This window comes from Filicampus tigris, chromosome 21, assembly GCF_054856515.1.
Source record: "Filicampus tigris isolate MCC_2025a chromosome 21, RoL_Ftig_1.0, whole genome shotgun sequence".
In the NCBI taxonomy this organism is placed as follows: domain Eukaryota; kingdom Metazoa; phylum Chordata; class Actinopteri; order Syngnathiformes; family Syngnathidae; genus Filicampus; species Filicampus tigris.
The window spans coordinates 12,344,962-12,367,430 of NC_141237.1; the positions used below are offsets into that span (position 1 = coordinate 12,344,962).

General features: G+C 45.8%; 1 protein-coding gene and 2 long non-coding RNA genes across 11 annotated transcripts; 1 reads left to right on the top strand and 2 right to left on the bottom strand.

Annotated features, from left to right (window-relative positions):
• Positions 1–8,060: 8,060 nt before the first annotated feature.
• Positions 8,061–10,030, bottom strand: LOC147127642 (uncharacterized). Its single transcript, XR_015084420.1, has 5 exons — positions 9,725–10,030; positions 8,967–9,051; positions 8,735–8,850; positions 8,444–8,658; positions 8,061–8,345 (listed from the first exon to the last, which is right to left on the bottom strand). It is a non-coding gene; the product is annotated as an uncharacterized LOC147127642 (long non-coding RNA).
• Positions 10,031–10,040: 10 nt separating this feature from the next.
• Positions 10,041–13,997, bottom strand: LOC147127643 (uncharacterized). Of its 6 annotated transcripts, none has more exons than XR_015084417.1 (10): positions 13,879–13,997; positions 13,635–13,806; positions 13,376–13,562; positions 13,119–13,305; positions 12,279–13,046; positions 11,979–12,037; positions 11,716–11,872; positions 11,554–11,603; positions 10,710–11,480; positions 10,041–10,640 (listed from the first exon to the last, which is right to left on the bottom strand). It is a non-coding gene; the product is annotated as an uncharacterized LOC147127643 (long non-coding RNA). The 6 variants fall into 6 exon arrangements; XR_015084418.1 differs by having other exon boundaries at positions 10,710–11,267; positions 11,360–11,480; positions 11,979–13,046; XR_015084416.1 differs by having other exon boundaries at positions 10,041–10,382; positions 10,487–10,640; positions 11,979–13,046.
• A 1,834-nt stretch (positions 13,998–15,831) lies between these two features.
• Positions 15,832–21,949, top strand: foxh1 (forkhead box H1). 4 transcript variants are annotated; one of them, XM_086020839.1, is made up of 5 exons: positions 15,832–16,204; positions 17,621–17,676; positions 17,993–18,624; positions 19,074–19,178; positions 20,240–21,949. In XM_086020839.1, the coding sequence occupies exons 3-5, from the start codon at positions 18,166–18,168 to the stop codon at positions 21,203–21,205; spliced, it is 1,530 nt and encodes a 509-aa protein (XP_085876965.1). In that variant the 5' UTR covers positions 15,832–16,204; positions 17,621–17,676; positions 17,993–18,165; the 3' UTR covers positions 21,206–21,949. The 4 variants fall into 4 exon arrangements, with proteins under 4 accessions (XP_085876965.1, XP_085876963.1, XP_085876966.1 ...); XM_086020837.1 differs by lacking the exon at positions 17,621–17,676; XM_086020840.1 differs by lacking the exon at positions 17,621–17,676 and having other exon boundaries at positions 17,997–18,624.
• Positions 21,950–22,469: the final 520 nt, after the last annotated feature.

The following is a 22,469-nucleotide window of genomic DNA, read 5'->3' on the forward strand; positions in this document are numbered from 1 at the left end:
TGTTTTTGTACGTGAATTAAAATTATGAATTGGATAAACCCCTTGGGATGAGCATCTCATTTTAGAGGGCTCTAACTATGTCGTGTCAATTGATCTTTTTGTGTGTCTGTCATCCTTTTATCAATGCAGTCTGGTTTTGGCTCAGTCGGGTGACTGCGTTTCAACTGACTGTCAACCCTGTTTGCCAATTGAGCTAAAGTCAGTAAATGAGTTTGGAGCGATGAAATGTAAAATCTGGGATGGTAATTATTGCATGATTCGTTGAAGGTTGTGACACCACCTTTGTTAGCTCTCGTTAAGTATGTGACATGTTTATATACCAGACCTGAATCTTCTTTGCTAGTTGGCAGTCACTGAATATGTTTGAAATGCTCAAAATAGCATCAACTGTTAGTGTAAAAGCAAATTTATAGAAAACACTTTGCCAAGCAACTGCCTCCCAATCTTTTCACCCCAACCACAGGTCCACAACCCCATTGTATATAGAGTGTATAGAAGGGAAAAAAAAACAACCATGTAAAGTAAAACGTTTGGGGTGAGGGGAGAGATCATGTATAGTAAGGTGTTTTTTGGGAGAAAAAAGACCATTTTTTATAGTAAAGTGTTTTTTTTTTGCGAAAAATATGACCATGTACAGTATGGTGGGGTTTTTTTGTGAAAAAAGACAACCATGTAAGGGTATAGTAAGGTGTTTGTTTTTTGTGGAAAAAAAGAGGTAAGGGTATAGTAAGACTTTTTTTTTGCAAAATTGAGGCAAGGGTTTAGCAAGATTTTTTTTGAAAACGAGGCAAGGTTATGTAAGGCGTTTTTTGGGGGGGCAAAAAATGAGGCTGGGGTATAGTAAGGTGGGTTTTTTTTCAAAAAGACGACCATGTATACACCCATATAATGAGTGTATACACAAATGCATCAGACATACATCTGTGGTTCGGTTGACTTGCATACAATGCCTATGTGAGGCTTGAACCCACAACCTCTGATTCACAATCCATGTCACTCTCCTCTGAGCCGGCTGGGACCTTAAGATGTTGTGTCTCCTCGTCCATATATCTTCAAAAATCTCCCTTCCAGACTAAGAAGAGTACCAAAGGATTTTCTGCTCCAGTCCTGCAGTGGTTGAAGGAAGAGTGTGGCAGAATGTGGATCCTGATGACTTTGAAAAATATGACCATACATTGGTGTATATGCAAAGAGCTTAAGAGTTAGAACGAATTCATATACTATAGAACCTTAATCCTGTTAACATTACGAATACATACTGCACAGTGGAGAGAATGACACTGTTAGGGTGAGTTGTGTACATTGCACAGTTATTTGGTTAGGATTAGTTGCATACATTTCACAGTTATTTGGTTAGGGTTAGTTGCATGCATCACATGGAAACACATGACATGACATTGTGAGGTTTGAACCCTGGATCTCAGGGAGACAAACCCAAGGTCTTTTCTCTCAGCCAGCGGGTACCTGAGAGTGAAAGCCTTTCCTGTCCATATATCTTCACCAATGGGGCACGTGTGCATGGAAAAGACAAAAGCTCACGTTGCGCAGTTACCTTTGCTTCTCCTGTGGCCTGGCGGTCAATGATATGCTTTGGAGACCTGACTTACCTGGATTCAAATCCAAACACATCCCTTACAATACCAAAAGCTAGCTCAGGCTAGCTGGATTCCTGATAGTCCTGCTAAGGGCACCAAGTTGGTAAAGCTTGTTTTATTCTTTGATTGACAAAAATCAAATAACATTTGTCACACTAGTGTACATGCAATACATTGGAGAGAGCACCATGCGAAGCTTAGTCACATTCTGCACAGTCGAGACTTGAACCAAGGACCGCCGGTTGACAAAGCCACAACTCTAACCTTTCAGCCAGCAGTGATCTGAATGTCAAAAGTTGCTCCTTGTCTATATACCTTCAACAATGGGGCGTGTTTTGAGGTCAGAAAAGAAAACGGCACACCCAAGATACAAATCAGGGTCCTCAGGTGTGCAAAGGCATGAGTCTAACCTCTCAGCCAGCTGGGAATTCAGGAATGCTGTCCATATATCTTCGGGACGTTTGTCAGCTTGGAAAAGAGAAGCGCAGGTGGCGCTGTCACGTTCACTCCTCCTGGGACCTGGCGGTCAGTGATGTGGAATGGAGACCTAACGTACCTGGGTTCAAATCCAGACACATCCCTTACAGAAGCAAGCTCAGGCTAGGCAGACTTGGATAGCTAGGCCAGACCAGCACAGGACTCTGTGAGCGAATAGTGGGACAGGACAGGAGCGTGTTGATGTTTTGAGCTAGGAGAAGTGAATGGCCCAACTGAGATTTGAACAACAGTCCTCAGGTGTACAATGCCATGAGCCTAACCTCTCAGCCAGCTGAGAATACTAAAACTCAGCTGCTCCTGGTCCATATATCTTCAACGGGATGTTTATCAGCTTGGAAAAGACAAAAGTGCAGGTAGCGCTGTCACTTTCACTCCTCCCGTGGCCTGGTGGTCAGTAATGGGGATTGGAGACCTAACGTACCTGGGTTCGAATCCAGACACATCCCTTACAGAAGCTAGCTAAGGCTAGGCGGACTCGGATGGCTAGGCCGGACCAGCACAGGACTGTGTGAGCGAAGAGTGGGAAAGGACAGGAGTGTGTAGCTGTTTTCAGCTAGGAAAAGTGAATGGCCCAACTGAGATTTGAACAATAGTCCTCAGGTGTACAAAGCCATGAGTCTAACCTCTCAGCCAGCTGAGAATACTAAAACTAAGCTGCTCCTTGTCCATATATCTTCAACGGGATGTTTGTCAGCTTGGAAAAGACAAAAGGGCAGGTGGCGCTGTTATCTTCACTCCTCCGATGGCCTGGTGGTCAGTAATGCGGATTGGAGACCTAACGTACCTGGGTTCGAATCCAGACACATCGCTTACAAAAGCTAGCTCAGGCTAGGCAGACATGGATGGGTAGGCAAGGCAAGCATGTGACAGTGGGACAAGGACAAGACAGTGTAGGGGTGTGGCAGGCAGAAGGGACAGAGCAGGGGGGTTAGGGGTGTGGCAGGCAGGACAGAGAGAAAAGGCAGGCAGGACAGGGAGGAGGAGCTCGGCAGGCAGGGCAGAGCGAGAAGGCAGGATAGGGGGGAGGAGCTCAGAAGACAGCGCGGAGGAGCAGCTCGGCAGTCAGGACAGAGAGAGAAGGCAGGCAAGATGGGGGGGGAGGAGGAGCTCGGCAGGCGGGACAGAGAGAGAAGGCAGGCAAGATGGGGGGTGGGAGGAGCTCGGCAGGCAGGACAGACAGACAGAGAGAGAAGGCAGGCAAGATGGGGGGGAGGAGGAACTCAGCAGGCGGGACAGACAGACAGACAGAGAGAGAAGGCAGGCAAGATGGGGGGGGGGGAGGAGCTCGGCAGGCAGGACAGAGAGAGGAGGCAGGCAAGATGGGGGGGAGGAGGAGCTCGGCAGGCAGGACAGAGAGAGGAGGCAGGCAAGATGGGGGAGGAGGAGGAGCTCGGCAGGCAGGACAGAGAGAGGAGGCAGGCAAGATGGGGGGAGGAGGAGGAGCAGCTCGGCAGGCAGGACAGAGAGAGGAGGCAGGCAAGATGGGGGGAGGAGGAGGAGGAGCAGCTCAGCAGGCAGGACAGAGAGAGGAGGCAGGCAAGATGGGGGGAGGAGGAGGAGCTCGGCAGGCAGGACAGAGAGAGGAGGCAGGCAAGATGGGGGGAGGAGGAGGAGCTCGGCAGGCAGGACAGAGAGAGGAGGCAGGCAAGATGGGGGGAGGAGGAGGAGCTCGGCAGGCAGGACAGAGAGAGGAGGCAGGCAAGATGGGGGGGAGGAGGAGGAGCTCGGCAGGCAGGACAGAGAGAGGAGGCAGGCAAGATGGGGGGAGGAGGAGGAGCTCGGCAGGCAGGACAGAGAGAGGAGGCAGGCAAGATGGGGGGAGGAGGAGGAGCTCGGCAGGCAGGACAGAGAGAGGAGGCAGGCAAGATGGGGGGAGGAGGAGGAGCTCGGCAGGCAGGACAGAGAGAGGAGGCAGGCAAGATGGGGGGAGGAGGAGGAGCTCGGCAGGCAGGACAGAGAGAGGAGGCAGGCAAGATGGGGGGAGGAGGAGGAGCTCGGCAGGCAGGACAGAGAGAGGAGGCAGGCAAGATGGGGGGAGGAGGAGGAGCTCGGCAGGCAGGACAGAGAGAGGAGGCAGGCAAGATGGGGGGAGGAGGAGGAGCTCGGCAGGCAGGACAGAGAGAGGAGGCAAGAGGAGTAAGAAGAGACTTCACTGGGTGACTAATGGTTGAGTGTTTACAGGCTGGATTGCCAAGCTCCTCCCCGCACTATCCTTCCTGCCTCCTCTCTCTGTCCTGCCTGCTGAGCTCCTCCTCCTCCCCCCATCTTGCCTGCCTCCTCTCTCTGTCCTGCCTGCTGAGCTCCTCCTCCTCCCCCCATCTTGCCTGCCTCCTCTCTCTGTCCTGCCTGCCGAGCTCCTCCTCCCCCCATCTTGCCTGCCTTCTCTCTCTGTCCTGCCTGCTGAGCTCCTCCTCCTCCCCCCATCTTGCCTGCCTTCTCTCTCTGTCCTGCCTGCTGAGCTCCTCCTCCTCCCCCCATCTTGCCTGCCTCCTCTCTCTGTCCTGCCTGCCGAGCTCCTCCTCCCCCCATCTTGCCTGCCTCCTCTCTCTGTCCTGCCTGCCGAGCTCCTCCTCCCCCATCTTGCCTGCCTTCTCTCTCTGTCCTGACTGCCGAGCTCCTCCTCCCCCCTATCCTGCTTGCCTTCTCTCTCTGTCCTGACTACCGAGCTGCTCCTCCGCCCTGTCTTCTGAGCTCCTCCCCCCTATCCTGCCTTCTCGCTCTGTCCTGGCTGCCGAGCTCCTCCTCCCCCTCTGTCCTGCCTTCTCTCTCTGTCCTGACTGCCGAGCTCCTCCTCCCTGTCCTGCCTGCCTGCCTTTTCTCTCTGTCCTGCCTGCCACACCTTACCCCCCCTGCTCTGTCCCTTCTGCCTGCCACACCCCTACACTGTCTTGTCCTTGTCCCACTGTCCTTTGCTTGTCCCACTGTCCTGTGCTTGTCTGGCCTACCATCCGTGTCTGCCTAGCCTGAGCTAGCTTTTGTAAGCGATGTGTCTGGATTCGAACCCAGGTACGTTAGGTCTCCAATCCACATTACTGACCACCAGGCCATCGGAGGAGTGAAGATGACAGCGCCACCTGCCCTTTTGTCTTTTCCAAGCTGACAAACATCCCGTTGAAGATATATGGACAAGGAGCAGCTTAGTTTTAGTATTCTCAGCTGGCTGAGAGGTTAGACTCATGGCTTTGTACACCTGAGGACTATTGTTCAAATCTCAGTTGGGCCATTCACTTTTCCTAGCTGAAAACAGCTACACGCTCCTGTCCTTTCCCACTCTTCGCTCACACAGTCCTGTGCTGGTCCGGCCTAGCCATCCGAGTCCGCCTAGCCTTAGCTAGCTTCTGTAAGGGATGTGTCTGGATTCGAACCCAGGTACGTTAGGTCTCCAATCCCCATTACTGACCACCAGGCCACGGGAGGAGTGAAAGTGACAGCGCTACCTGCACTTTTGTCTTTTCCAAGCTGACAAACATCCCGTTGAAGATATATGGACAAGGAGCAGCTGAGTTTTAGTATTCTCAGCTGGCTGAGAGGTTAGACTCATGGCTTTGTACACCTGAGAACTATTGTTCAAATCTCAGTTGGGCCATTCACTTTTCCTAGCTGAAAACATCAACATGCTCCTGTCCTGTCCCGCTATTCGCTCACAGAGTCCTGTGCTGGTCCGGCCTAGCTATCCGAGTCTGCCTAGCCTGAGCTAGCTTCTGTAAGGGATGTGTCTGGATTTGAACCTAGGTACGTTAGGTCTCCATTCCGCATCACTGACCACCAGGTCCCAGGAGGAGTGAACGTGACAGCGCCACCTGCGCTTCTCTTTTCCAAGCTGACAAACGTCCCGAAGATATATGGACAGCATTCCTGAATTCCCAGCTGGCTGAGAGGTTAGACTCATGCCTTTGCACACCTGAGGACCCTGATTCGTATTTTGGGTGTGCCGTTTTCTTTTCTGACCTCAACACGCCCCATTGTTGAAGGTATATGGACAAGGAGCAACTTTTGACATTCAGATCACTGCTGGCTGAAAGGTTAGAGTTGTGGCTTTGTCAACCGGCGGTCCTTGGTTCAAGTCTCGACTGTGCAGAATGTGACTAAGCTTCGCATGGTGCTCTCTCCAATGTATTGCATGTACACTAGTGTGACAAATGTTATTTGATTTTTGTCAATCAAAGAATAAAACAAACTACCAACTTGGTGCCCTTAGCAGGACTATCAGGAATGCAGCTAGCCTGAGCTAGCTTTTGGTATTGTAAGGGATGTGTTTGGATTTGAATCCAGGTAAGTCAGGTCTCCAAAGCATATCATTGACCGCCAGGCCACAGGAGAAGCAAAGGTAACTGCGCAACGTGAGCTTTTGTCTTTTCCATGCACACGTGCCCCATTGGTGAAGATATATGGACAGGAAAGGCTTTCACTCTCAGGTACCCGCTGGCTGAGAGAAAAGACCTTGGGTTTGTCTCCCTGAGATCCAGGGTTCAAACCTCACAATGTCATGTCATGTGTTTCCATGTGATGCATGCAACTAACCCTAACCAAATAACTGTGAAATGTATGCAACTAACCCTAACCAAATAACTGTGCAATGTACACAACTCACCCTAACAGTGTCATTCTCTCCACTGTGCAGTATGTGTTTGTAATGCTAACAGGATTAGGGTTCTTTAGTATATGAGTTTGTTCTCATTTTTAAGCTTTTAAGGATCCACATTCTGCCACACTCTTCTTTCAACCACTGCAGGACTGGAGCAGAAAATCCTTTGGTACTCTTCTTACGGTCTGGAAGGGAGATTGTTGAAGGTATATGGACGAGGAGACACAACACCCTCAAGGTCCCAGCTGGCTCAGAGGAGAGTGACATGGATTGTGAATCAGAGGTTGTGGGTTCAAGCCTCACATAGGTCTGTGCATTGTATGCAAGTAAACCGAACCACAGATGTAAGTTCAATGCATTTACGTATACGCTCACATAATCAGCCTTTACTTTTTTCAAAAAAAACAAAACACCTTACTATACCCCATCCTAATTTTTTGCAAGAAAAAAAATACACCTTACTATATACCCTTACCACATTCTGCGAAATAAAAGCGCCTTACTATACCCTTACCACATTTTGCGAAATAAAAGCGCCTTACTATACCCTTACCTCGTTTTTTGAAACAAAAACACCTTACTATACCCATACCTCATTTTTCACAAAAAATGGCCTTATGAAAAAATTGCCTTACTATACCCTTTCCCCCTTTTTTTCCACACAAAAAAAAAAAAACACCTTACTATACCCTTACTGTAAATGGTCGTCATTTTTCACTAAAAATCACCTTACCCTACCCTTACTATACATGGTCTTTTTTCCCCCAAAAACACTCCTTACTATACGTACTTTAAATGGTCGGGGGGTTTTTTCTATACACGGGGGTTGCGGACCTGTGGTTGGGGTGAAAAGATTGGGAGGCAGTTGCTTGGCAACATGTTTTCTATGAATTGCTTTTACACAGTTGATGCTCTTTTATTTGAGCAGTCCAAACATATTCAGTGACTGCCAACTAGCAAAGAAGATTCGGGTCTGACCGTGTCACTTTGTATTGTTAGCGGTGTTATGAAATGCTCATATATCAACATGTCACATACGTAACGAGTGTTAACAAAGGTGGCGTCCCAACGTTCAACGAAACATGCAATAATTACGATCCCAGATTTTACATTTCATCGCCGCAAACTCATTTACTGACTTGAGCGCAATTGGCAAACAGGGTTGAGGGTCAGTCGAAACGCAGTCACCTGACTGAGCCAAAACCAGACTGCATTGATAAAATTGACAGACACACAAAAAGATCAATTGACACGACATTGTTAGAGCCCTCTAAAATGAGATGGCTCATCCCAAGGGGTTTATCCAATTCACAGTTTTAATTGGAGTACAAAAGCACTTTCAGAACATACAAAAAGGAAGCGCTTCATGTCGCTTCAGACAAAAGAAAATACAAACATGTCAAAACAATATTTCAGAGAACAAGTTACTCCAACAAATCATTGTTGCCTTGACACACGGCTCAGTACAAAATGCTGTTAGTGTTAGTCAGTGCACACCCAGTGAGTTAGTGACAGAGAGGAGACAAACACACACGCACCAAGTGGAAGAAGAAAAAAATATATACATACTCTCCCTGTTGTTGACATTGAGTGCCACTTGCTTCTATATTTGCCATGCGTGTCGTTACCTTGGCCCAGCCTTGCATCCGGCTCCGCTTCCACCGTTGCTAAACAAGCACATGAACAGTTTTACTTTTGGAACAGTCACTTTGATTTTGACACATACTTCTGACCCTGTTGTGGTTCTCCCAGGTAACTCTCGTACCTTGCGGCTTCTGCAACAGAGACAGAGGATATACTGTAGTTGGACGTCACAAGCTCATTTCATTGCGGGTTCGCCCCTTCCGGCTCATTGTTAATCCTGCAAAATAGTCAGTACAATCAGGTGTGCGTTTGTCACCTGATGGGCTGCTTGAGTGGTGAGTACTCCCAACTGGTGGTCCTTTGCACCATCCCACTCCACTGCTGCTGAGTAACAGTCTTAAGCAGAAGGCGGGAAAATATGACAAATCATGGCCAAAAATCTTATGAAGGTTCGCATCGACTGCAGGCTCACCACTGGCCGATGCGAGGCGGACACATCGAGCTGACTTTTGACCCATCTGGCTCCTTTGGACCCATCCAACGTCTCCTTTGTGGCTTCCCCTCGTCTGCCGGATGCTGCCTGCCTCTCTGCCCATCCCACAACGTGCAGGGAGCGAACACAGAGGGGAATGAGGTTGGACGAGCAGGACAGGTGGGACCAATGACTTTTGAGCCACAATTCCCAATTTTGGGGGTGTACATACTTGCTCACTGGCCTTGTGTCCGAGTCATCCACCGCGCAAAACAAAAAAGAGATTTGTTTTGTGCCGGTCACTTGACGAATTAGCCCTACAACGCAGACAAACAAGACCTCTCAAGTAGGGCTGAACGATGAATTGCACCTGCACTTTAATCGCAATTTGACAATCCGCAACTTCGTAATCGCACAGAATGCCATTTAATGGGTTGGCGCGGTGTGGAGAAAGCGGAGGGCTTTCAGAGCAGGATGCCGTCTGTTTCGTGAATGGCCACAAAGAGCACCGAAAACATGCTAGTCCAGATGTCAACGGATGAAACGCATTATGCGACATTTCCGACTTGGAGATCAATAAGCTTTCACCTTTGCACACGTTGCATTGATTTACACATTCATATCATTGAGTGATTAAGTGCAGTCCGTGTTTGATAGTGGAAAGCTAGATTTGTCTATCTGCATTTTAGTTGGTGCCTTACTGATTGACAGTCTAGTAAATACAGGGTGACAAAAAAAAAGGGAACTTAATCCAATAGAACCAAGAGTGAGGGAAGACATTTTATTCACACTAATTGAAACCTTAAATGCCATTTAACAATGACAATATATATTTTTTAATCACATCCTGTTGACGGCATCCGGCACGAAAAAAACAACAAAAAAACGCAATTTTGTGGGGCGGAAGGGATATCGCAATTAGATTTTCCATCATCGTTCAGCCCAAATTCACAAAATACACGACACACCAAAAGCATAAAAAAAACCCACCTGTTCCCCATGGAGATGCTCTCGCAGACAAATTATACACAGGCAACCAGCCGTGCCGCTTAATTCTTGATTTTAGGTGTGCAATCGCTCCGTCTGAGCTCTGCAACAGCAAAATTGTAGTTGTGCCACTTGTTTTTCGCTGCCAAGTGTGTTGTTGCCTTTGCCGGCCGGACCTTTCCTTCCGTCCGGCTCCTCTTATGGCCTGCAAAAGAAGCACCAACGCACAACATGACACTTTTGCTCATTGCCATGATATTGCCACACATTTGCACTTTTACGCTGCCGCGGTGGGCTCCGTCCCGAGCGGCTCCTCCTCCATCCTGCAACGGCAAGTCAAGTGCATTCGTGGAGCCCTTCAAGCAAACAGTGGACCAAGGTTCGTGACACCACCACCTCGTGAAGTGAGCACAGACGGCGAACAGAACCCCTTCCCCGATGAGCAGGTGGCAACAGTTCACGCAATGTCAACTCAAACAGCATTTCACAAGAATTCAACACGACAGGCAGACTCCTTCAGGGAAGCCGTTTTTCCTCAGGACATGGCTCGCTCGCTCGCTGGGTGGGTGGGTGGTCGGGGGGATGGGTCTGCCAACGCAGAAGAGTCCAGAGCAACGCCTCTCGGGGAAGTGGTCCACCTCAGATTTTGTCCCGATTACGGCTGCAGAATCCACACAGCAAAAGCGTCAGAAATGAAACATATTAGCCTAGTTGTATGTCACTTGCTTATTTGATTGGAGCGTCGACTTAGCCTGTGACCCTCACTCGGGCGTCCTTTTGTCCCATCCGGCTCATCGCCCAGCCTGCAAAATGCATAGCCTGCTAGTTAGTTGCGTGCTGCTCACTTCATTGTGTGCGCATGATTTCCCTCGTCCGGCCATTCTTGCTGCCTGTCGGGCCGTCCCACTCCACTCCTGCCCTGCAAGTCATCAACGGGGGTGACACATGACACTTGTCTGATTGAAAGGCATTTGTCGGCTTTCCTTACCTGACCTTTGAACCATCCGACTCGTCCGCCAGCCAAAACCGCAAAAAGGAAGAAAACAAATATTGGTTATATACGGTCACTTCAATCGTCGAGGTACTCCTTACCCTGGGTCCAGTGCCTCTCGTTTCCGCTCACCTCCCCAACCCTGAAAGACACTTTCATCTTTAGTGATGCACGTCACATTTTTCAAACTTGTACAAAGCCTGCCTACACTGTACATGCCAGCTTTCCAATCGACCTCCTCAAACAACAAAAAGCTGCTCTGGATCCAGACAAGCCAAACAACCAGCTGACCAACTCCAAGATTCTTTGCCAAAGAGCACTCAACCTTACAGACACGTGTCCAACCATCGACTCGAAAACATTGTCCATCAGACCTTTCTAATATCGATCAACCGGCAACAACGCTCCCAACCTACGCGCAACCAAGGCAAACCACAAAGCTCACTACTCTGCCCCTTCCTGTTCTACATTTACAGGCGACCCTTGGACAGATCATACTCATGTGTGCCGCTTGACGCTTCATTTGTGGAACTGCTCCTCTTCTTCATCCGGGCCCTGCAACCCAAAAAACAAAAAAATGAAAACATTGTAGTTGTGCCCCTTGCTTATCAAATTGCCATGTGCTTTTTTTTTTTTTTTTTTTTTACCTCTGCCCAGCTCTTCCATTCATCAGGCTCCTCTTTGACCCTACAAACCTGCTTTTGTGCATTTCTGGTCTTCACACTGATCTCGTCTTTGGTGTATCCCGTCCCAAGCAGCTTCTTCACACTGCAATTGAAATATATATTTCATATATTTCATATTTCACGCATGTCATTTATGTCTTTATTGGTTTTCTCACCCTCGTCTGGTGGATCTTGGTGCCTCTTGCGCATCTCACTCCAACGCCACCTTGCAACATAACCCACAAGAAAACGCTTGTCAAAGAAGTTTTTAGTGTTGATCACTATGACTGAGTGCACCCTAAAACCACCACACTGCACATTAGCTCCTTGTCGCTTACATTTGTTTGAAGAAAAAAAAAAAAGCTTTTGCTCCCACTCAGTTGGAGCACCCTTTCATTGTAGACAATGAACATGTCACTTCAGCTCACAAAACAGTTTCTGTTGAGGCATCTATGAAGTTTGCACATTTGGACAGCCTGTCCCCTTCCAATTAGACTAAGACAAAAAAAAAAAATCAGTTCAGTCAAGATGGAATCAACTTGTTCACAGTTCCATCCATAAATGTCAAACAAGATGAAACTTTATACACAATTATTTTCACCTGGTCTGAGGTCCACCTGCTTGCTTTGTATTGAAGGAGCCTTGCCTTCATATTTAGTTCTGCAAACAATCAACAGAAATTACGTTTAAAACTGCACATGCAAATGTTGTAATAATTACAGATACTAGCTAGAGCGACAGTTTCTAAAGGAAATACATGAGTGTTTGCTACCGAAAATACATTGTGGTTGACAACAGTGAACTAGCATTTAACCGAATCCGTGAAATGTATTGAAGGATACTTGTCATCGGCACAGGTACACATTAAGACCATTCATGTTTTCATTTTAGCACAATTTACCTCAGGTTTGCAGTCCAAAATTACAGCATGGCCGTCGAAATCAGATGAAGTGTCCCCTCCGACAGGAAACCGGAGAAATGAATGCTTGCAAAAGGTTTCTTTTTGGGTTTTTTTAACCGGCAGCGGAAGAATACAGTCGGGATTTTCGATCATTTGGAGCGGAAAGGGTTTAAATGAAAATTCGTGACATTTGGCGTGAAAGGGTACTCAAAACCACAATCACAAGTTTGCAAAACATTCATACCACCTGAAATATAATGCACTATATTAAATAAAACCCCCAAACAATGAGTTAAACAAGAACCATTACTGTTCAATTGCCGAGTACGAAGGCATTGTCATTGAAAACAATAAAAGAAAAAAAAAAAAAAAAGCTGGCCAGCATTAAAACAAACCAAAATAATTTGAAATCATAGCAAAACAAACAAAGAGGACAATGTGCTAAATCAAGCAAAGGGAAGTGAATTGAGATTGCTGTGCTCAAACCTCAAACGCTGTTGCATGCCTCTAGTGTGCAAATCCTTCAACAAACAAAATGGCAATGGCCAAACGGCCAAAAAACAACAAACATTTGCTCGTGTGCTCACTTATCTGAGAAAAGGACAAGTGGTCGGTCGCCATCTTGCCGCACCCGTGCGCTGCACTGACGATTCCCGTCTGCACACCTGTTCCAAATCACCAGCAGGCCTCATGTCACGTGCACCAATCCATGCCAATCTTTTTTTTCTGCTTGTTCAAACGAAGTTGCGTCCCTCAAGTGTGCAAATCCTGCAACAAACAAAATGGCATTGTGAGAAACGGCCCAAAAAAAGACAAACATTTCCACGGGTGCCAACTTACCCGAGAAAACGCCAAGTGGGCGGCCGGTCGCCATCTTGCCGCACCTGTGCGCTGCACTGCACTCGACGATTCCCCTTCTGCACACCTGTTCCAAATCACCAGCAGGCCTCACGTCACGTGCACCAATTAAGCAAATCTTTTGTTTCTGCTTGTTCAAACGAAGTTGCGTCCCTCAAGTATGCAAATCCTGCAACAAACAAAATGGCATTGTGAGAAACGGCCAAAAAAAAGAAACATTTCCACGGGTGCCAACTTACCCGAGAAAACGCCAAGTGGGCGGCCGGTCGCCATCTTGCCGCACCTGTGCGCTGCACTGCACTCGACGATTCCCCTTCTGCACACCTGTTCCAAATCACCAGCAGGCCTCACGTCACGTGCACCAATTAAGCCAATCTTTTGTTTCTGCTTGTTCAAACGAAGTTGCGTCCCTCAAGTATGCAAATCCTGCAACAAACAAAATGGCATTGTGATAAACGGCCAAAAAAAAGACAAACATTTCCTCGTGTGCTCACTTACCCGAGAAAACGCCGAGCGGGCGGTTGGTCGCCATCTTGCCGCACTCGACGATTCCCCTTCTGCATACCTGTTCCAAATCACCAGCAGGCCTCACGTCACGTGCACCAATCCAAGCCAATCTTTTTTTTTTCTGCTTGTTCAAACGAAGTTGCGTCCCTCAAGTGTGCAAATCCTGCAACAAACAAAATGGCATTGTGAGAAACGGCCAAAAAAAAGACAAACATTTCCTCGTGTGCTCACTTACCCGAGAAAACGCCAAGCGGGCGGTCCCAGTCGGTCGCCATCTTGTCGCACCTGTGCGCTGCACTCGACGAATGCCGTTCTGCACACCTGTTCCAAATTACCGGCACACCTCACGTCACGTCACGTGCACCAATGGAAGCCAGCTTTCTTCGTCTGTTTGTTGATCGGCACTTTGCACACTAGCGCCACCTAGTGACGCGTCATGATGACTGCTTGGCTCACTGTGGAATGCAAATCGTTGCTTCTGGTCAGTACGAGAAATGCTGTCGGGTCAACTTCCGTGAATCCAAAAATAAATAGACGAGCCGTTTTTCTATTTGTGTCCCGTGCTATATTCGATGTTCTGTTGTAGAAATAAAATAAATAAATAAAACCGGGTGCGTGTCTCTTTTGGTGATTGGATATTATAAAGTCAAAAACATTTTTTTATTTTCGATTTTTAATTCTTAAACGAAAATATGTACATGCATGCGTTCGTACGTGCGCGCGTGTGTGCGTGCATCTGTGCGTGCATGCGAGCATACATATATACATACTTATTTATTTATTTATTTATTATAATGTGTTTATTTATTTATGTTGGTAGTGGAGCATAAGTGGCCAAAATGTACGTTATCACCCAGGCGGACACACTTCTATTCGCTGGCTTTTGATCAGAGCTGAAATTTTCGGCTCTTTTCCGGTGTCAATTGTATATTGTGTTTTATGTTAATTTATTGATTAACACTTGCGTATTATGGCCTTTTATTACAATAAATTTTTATTTATATACCACATTTCATAGAGCTGCGACAAAGCACTTTACAAACAATACAATAATTTAAAAAACAATTTGAAGTCTGGGCGACATGGTTGTTATGGTGGAGACTCATAGCATCCGCGTCCTCTTGTGGCCCAGAAGAGTTACTGTTTTAACGTTGTAAAATAAACGATAGCAAGCCCTTCAATTCGGAGCCGTCTCAGTCTCGTCTATTTAGTGGAGTCCGCACTTGCAGCTACCAAAACATAGTGTCTGAATGTGTCACATGTGCTAAAGAGAGACTACAACACAGAGAAACACTGATGCCCACGGAATTCCCAATACGTCCCTGTGCCCTTAACAGAGCAATTCCAAAAGTTCTCCTCTGAATGGTTCTTCCTTCACACCACCTCTAGTCCGAGATTTACATTCTACATTATACATCGAAACATTTCGAATTACAGTAGTTCATAATGTACTCAGAAAGGGGGATGTTATGGTTGAGACTCTTGCATGCGCTAATCCGGAGCGCCCTCTTGTGGACCAGGGAAGCTACTGTTTTGACGTTGTAAAATAAACGATTGCAAGCACTTTCTCTTGCTTTCTCGCTCGCAAAGCGAAGCTAGTGGCTACTACACTACTTCCGGTGCTTCCTGCAGCGCTACCCAACGGCTGAAAAGCGTAAAAATTGAAAATTTATTATTGAGACTGGAAATACGGAAATTCGAGCCCTTTCCAGAAAACTCCACATATTTCGTAGTTTATTTTTTAAAGGGGCGTTAAAATGAATATGCTATTTTTGTTTCAAAAATGAAAATTGAAAATACAACCCTAAATTTGTTTTTTGATTTGCGTTTCACAATTAAAAATAGAATGAACGTAAGGTACATGGACCGTCCGTGTACTTTACGCCGAACAATTTCCGAAGCACATTGAAACGTAGATCGCCGGTTGTTTGTTTTTTTATTCTTTTTATTTCTCATTTGGCCACAGAATCGTAATTTGTTATTCCTGTTATCCGTTTTTTTGTTTTGTTTTTTCATTTTGGTTTTTGGAAGGAAAATTAGCAAAAAATGTTGGGGTTTTTTTACTTCCCGTTTTGTTTTGAAAAAGAATGACCGAATGATACACCGATTGGCACGGACCTGTTTTCCCATTCATATGGTTTGCTACTTTTCTCCGGCATAGCACACAAATCCAGACCAAACAACTCATTAGGCGGCACTCCAGCACAGGAAGAGACAGATTGACAGTTGGTATTTAAATCACTGAGTACTTTATGCATGCAAATTACTTCCAAACATTGTGCATAGTGAACGTGGGCGTTGTCTACACATTTGATTTCAATTTTACACAAAATGCTGTGGCTCAAATCCATTACATGAAAATCAAATGCATTTTGTGGGAGTTGTAAAGGACTGCATAACATAGAGATACTGAGTTAAAACCACTAGATGGAGACACACACTTTATTTTGTCTGGGCAAGGATTCAGAGAATTAAATCAGCAGCAAGTTGCAGCAGGTGAAGGTTAAGTAAGTAATTAAAGAAAAAGTTGAAAGGGACTGCGAAATTGAATCACGCAGCAGGTAAGACCTATTGTTTATTTTAAGAAATTGCATTTAAGTTTAAAAATAAAACAGCTGCATGTGTACAAACAATGAAAGTAAATATTTGTGCCTCAAGATTTTGAGGATTATAAAGTTGTTTTTTTTATTGTGGGGCAATTAGGTTAAATATATGATTCATTTTAACAAAGCCACTTTCCATAATTCGTATATATCGTCAATTTGCATTTTGAGGGATTTAATGTAACTTTTGGACAATTTGAACAACCACTTGTCAAAAATGGGATTGTCAGTGTTTTCTATATGATTGATATGAAGTTTATAGTTACACGTGTATATGAAATAATTTGCCAGAACCATGTGGTGTCAATATTTGCTATTTGAGAGCCGTAATGCGGGGTCCGTATAATAAATGTTTGAATTAAATACCATTGCCAAAATTTGATATAGGTGTCGTCAATCTTTGCCATTTTGGTGATATTAAACAGGGCCAATTGCCATTTAAATTATCTCATGTGGGCCAGTACTAGAAATGTTTTAATAACAACCATTTTTTAAATGTAGTTGTGGTCATTATGTACAGTGGGCTGTATGACGTGTACCCATAATTATTTGAATAGATAGCCAGTTTCCAAAAAGTAGCGGATGTTTGTTTACTTTCTTTCATTGTTTCTTAACAGCCTCGCATATTACCATTAGTACATATATAGGCATAATAAAAACTGTTACTGTCCGCTCAGCGCGTGAACTAGCATCGGAAATTCTAGTTTTGTTGATTCAGGGCTTTTCCAAGGGAATATTTTGCAAACAAGACTGTTCTTGTCCAAGGTGTGAATGTCCTGCCCATGTAGGACACTTCGCAGCTTGTAAGCCCCTGCACAAAACATCCAAATGGTGTTGAATGGCCCCAGAATCTCCTCACATGCTAAGCAGCTTCTCTTTTTGGGGAAGGAGAGTGTTGGCCATCAGCTTGTCAACGGGGTTTCTGCTAATCCAACTTGTTTTCACTGTCTTGCTGGGAAGCAAGAGTTGGCACATTAGCACTACGTTAATTGGAACAAAAGATGCGCATTCCCGAAACTCGCCACTTTCTGGGGTGAATGACATCCTGCAAAGTCCTCCGAGGAGTCCAACTGTGAGCAACATCCCTGGAAAATGAAGCCTTGCCGTTATGCGTGCAAGTTTTCCTTTTAAAATTTTGCATCTCACTATCCATAATCGAATGGGTTCTCTGGGATGAATTGAACTGCAATCTATTCTAAAAGAATCCCAGAAGAGAAATGCTTCAAAAATCGGATTAATGTAGTAATATTTGTGTGTATGTAATAATTGTAAATTGTTCCTTTTGTATATTGCCTGGAAGAAATTGTTGATTAAATGTAAACCTCAATCGAAATTACCACTTGTAACCCAGCCCCCATTACCCCTCCTTTATAGAGTCTGCAGTATCACTTAATACTGATCAATGACTGCAGTTTGCGGCTGATAATGAGGTAAATACGTTCCCTTTGAAATATTTTATCTTCATGAGTTAAGTATCTTCCCTGACAAAACGCAAACGGCCGCGCGTAAATCTTTTGACATGCGCACAGTCTCCAGAACAAACTCTGCATCAGTGCGTTAAAGTGGTAAATTGATAATATCATAAAGGTAATTTTACAGGTTTACTGTCGCATCCAAATTCACCCCCCGCAATCCCACCCACCCCTGCGGCGTTCACCCCGTCCTGTTCTCAGATAACGCGTCATTCTCTTCTCGATTACGCAGCGGGATTGACATGAAACTGTTAATTGTTTGCTCTTCAAATAGTCAGCCTGGAGCCAGCAGTCTGCCACAAGTTAAGGACCGACTCTTCGAGCGACCTCCCCCCCCAAACCCCCTTCTCTCTCCCTCCCCCCGCTCTCGCGCTCTCTCTCTCTCTCTCTCTCTCTCTCTCTCTCAACCTCTCCGTCCTCCTGTCCGAACGTGCTGGAACCATCAGCATGACAAAGCAGTGGCCGGGGCACGGCCCGATGGCACCACCCGCTCTCACCCACCTCGGAGACCATCAGCTGGAATTGAGCTGGGATCCGCGGCAAAGTTGCCCGCCCGCTTACGTAGCTCGGAGCTCCACGATCCGGCACTGGAGCAAGCAGCATTCGGCTCAAATGGTCCCCCAGCACCCGCCGCCGGGTTTCGAGAAGCACGCAGAAGCGCACTTCAGCGGCTCATTCATGGATAAACTAGAAGCGCCAGAGCCGTCGTACGGTAACGTTCACGATGCCGACCCCAAACTCGAAGCTGTTCCCCGGGATGCGTGGAGCGGTACCCGGGTGACGACCGGTGCAAGAGGCGGCAAGAAGAAGAATTATCAGCGGTACCCCAAACCACCATACTCGTACCTGGCAATGATTGCCATGGTGATTCAACGCTCTCCAGAGAAGAAGCTGACTTTATCGGAGGTAAATTACATTATAAAATATACACGCGATTGACTGTAAATGCACGCAATGCTGCGTTGGGTGTTTTACGCACGGACCTGTTTGACTTTAGCAAGTCATTAACTTCCACTCAAAGTTTGCATTTCTTGAAGAAAACAGCATGTAATTGTTGCCACTACTATAAATGTAATGTCAATATTAGAAAGAAAACAGCAAGGCTTGTTGACACTTGAGTGACTGCCAGCCATGCCACTATTGGGTTTGCTGTGATAAGCTTGCACTGCAGAGAAACCAGATGCTGATATGTATCGAGAGCATGATTAGATACAGTACGGTACATGAGCCTCAACATGCATCTCAAATATATTTCAATTAAAGTAGTTGTGAATCAGTGTCAAGAGAACTTTGCCATTGTTGCCATATTCAGACTCGTGTAGTGATTTATATGTTTGTTGTTGGTCTGGTTACAGATTCTGAAGGAGATCAGTAGCCTCTTCCCATTCTTTAAGGGCAATTACAAAGGCTGGAGGGATTCTGTGCGGCACAACCTTTCTTCATATGACTGTTTTGTGAAGGTTTGTAACACCAGCACGTACACTGGCAGTGAAAGTGAGGATATAACATTCATCTTGAGTGACTACCATTGCAAATGCAAACCATTTGGATAAGATGCATTCCACTTGCACTAGAGGTGCACTAATATTTTCAGTGACCTTTTAGAATACATGAAAGGGGCCAAATAAAGTTTTTATGGAATTTACTCAATTTAACTTTAGCAAATATCCCGATCCAAATGGTTTTATTTTGTGCAACCACTGGAAATAAAATTGAGTAAATTAAAAAAAAAACGTTTTTTTTTCTCCAGTGTAAACTGTACCGCACACAAAACACACCGCCACAAATTACATTCAAAACAGTGACACAACGCAGAATTTTTTTGATGCTGTTCTTTGTCTTCATGCACCTAATGAAGTGTCTAGCTAGCAGAGGTGAACCCAAAATAATTGAGAACTAGGAAAAAAATGTTACTACTTATTTGGAGCTATGTAGTTTGGAATGACACAAATAAATTGTGTTAAGTGATGCATACAGCTTTTTCTTTTTTTGGGTGGGGGGGGGGGGGTCTAGGCCTAAATTTAGTCCCAATTCCAAAATTATTCAAACCCTTTCTCCAAAAAAGTTGAGTCAACTTCTGTAGAGACTATGCTAAAAATGACCAAATAGTTTCTTCAAACTTGCCAGATATGAATGGAAAATGAATATTTCCTTCCATCCATCCCTTTTCCGAACCGCTTATCCTCACTAGGGTATGCGGGCATGCTGCATGGAGCCTATCCCAGCTGTTTAAGAAAATTAAAAAACAATGAAAGTGAATGTTTTTATATCACTGTCTTATAGCCATGTTTTGCGATTGTCATTTTCAGCATTGAGTCGATCATTCAACAAATAAGAATGAACAGTTACCGTACGTGACTATATGGTTAGCTAGGCTATGAATAGTTTTGGGCAAAACTGTATAAGCAGTGCTTCTATTTGCAAATTTGTACTTCTTTGGCTGAAACCTCAAACCAGTTTGAAGCTGGGTTGTCCGCTCTGAATATTCATTTTCCATTCATACTTTCCCCCCCCCCCGCAGGTGTTAAAAGATCCCAGCAAGCCTCAGGGCAAAGGTAACTTCTGGGCCGTGGAGCTGAGCTGCGTTCCTTTGGAGCTCTTAAAGCGGCAGAACACGGCCGTGTCCCGCCAGGATGAGACCATCTTTGCCCAGGATCTGGCCCCTTACATCCTGCAGGGACACAAGCCAGAATTTCAGTCGCCCACCGACCCCGCGACCCCCCTCCCTCCCGCGCGGCCCAAGAACCTCTCCCCACCCCAAGAGGACTTCTTCCGACCCAAGCTGGACTCATCTTTTGCTATCGACTCTTTGCTCCACAGTTTTCGTCCCAATAGCGGCTCGGGGGTTATGGACGCGGGCATGAGAGACTGTTGGGGTGAGCTATCGCGCCCCCAGTTATCGCCCCCGCCGCGTCCCCGTTACGCTTCCTCTGCCCGCAGCGTTTCTGCCAGCTCGGCTAGCCCCGCCTCCACCTCCTCTTCCTCCTCCGAGGAAGACTGGAAGGGGGTGTCCGTTCATAGGAAGCGTCTCCCCCCTGACGGTCAGGCGGGATCAGGCGCTTATGAGGACTACAAACCGCCGTTACATAAATCGGCGCGACGGGATGCTATTGCAGCCCCTTGGGAGCTGCCCACCTCCTATGCCAAATACGCGCCACCCAATGCAGTCGCGCCGCCAAGTATGCGCTTCAACAGCGGGTCTCTAATGCCCCTCCACGCTGGACTTCCTCTTTACGGCTACGGGAGCTCTCATGTGGCGCCGGGTCGCTTTCTGGGCCACGCTTACTGGCCCGTCGTCCCCAGCGGACGGGTTTCCGTCCAACCGCCTCCGCTCATCATGGACTTGGACAACATGCTGCAGTCCGTGCCGCCAAATAAGAGTGTGTTTGACGCACTCATGCCGCCCAATCAAAACTCGCATCACCAACCAGCCAGTCATTACGCCCTGCAGAATGCGTCCTCCCTAAACCGGTACGCTCAGTATTAACTCCGTTGACTCTCTTTTAAACTGTCACTTTATTGCATTTAAAGAAAAATGACATTTCTTGTTTGGGTAAATGGTGCAAAAACTCAACTACCTCACATTGTACAACCAAGCATATCTACCTCAATCCTACATGGATGATCATTTGCATATTCCCACAATCAGTTTATCACTGCATGCCTGACTTGCTCTGTTTTTATAAGATTGTCTTTATCGGAGAGTTGAATACATTTTGTGCTGGATTTTACGATTGTTTGAAAGGAACTGGGCAGTAAATGGTGCATATAATAAAACCTTATGGCGTTACTAACTCATTATCTACATTAAATCTATGCTGCTTTAACAGGGCATGAGGCATTATAGCTCATTCGCACCGTATTACTACATGCACGGATCAATCAATCATGTTTGTAGCAGTTGTAATGTCCTTTTAAATATTGCTCAGGTTTGTCTTTTTTTATTTTGTTTTTAAAATGTCAGACCACTACCTCACGTTTTTGTACTGTTGACAATGTGGACCTTGCACTGTGGGTTAATTTGCACTCTTTTGAAGTCATGTGATTGTCTATTAGAACAAATTTTTATAAATGTCAACCTGCGTCGACATTTTGTTGTTAAAAATGTCATCTTTCAGCCACAAGTTTGTCTCTGGGGTTGAACTGTGGAAAGAATGTCATGGTGCTGAACAGGGTCGATAATAAATGCTGTTTTTGTCCAGTTGTTTTGTTCAGTCTTGTTGGAAAATATACATTTTTTCCTCATATTTAAAACCTTCAATTTGTGACTGTACTCTGAATTGGAATTTTGATGTAATACGTGTAAAATACATTGAGGTGGTATTTTATCAAGTGAGCTTTAAAGTAAGCTAAGTCAAAGTAAAACTTCTGCTTACATTTCTTGCAAGAGATTATTTTGTCTTTCTACCATTAAAACAAAAACAAAATTTGAACAAATATTGTCTGCATTTCACAGAACATTCTTTTAATAGTTGCTTAGTCTTAAATTAGTCATGTTTGGTGTCTTGTAAGCTTTGAGCTGATAAAACTGAAGGAGATAATTCTGGGGCGGCTCAAAGGGGGGCACGTCTCCAATCTTCGTCGTACCGCAGATGGTGTTTGAGCACAGGAATTGAGATCCATAAACAAGGAAGTTATCTTTGATCAACCGTCCGCGGGCTCCGAATTGGAATTTGCAGTGAGCGCAAAGCGCTTGATTTACATCCAAAATCCAGCAGCCGTCAACCTCCTGCTGCTTCCTCCGCAGTGGT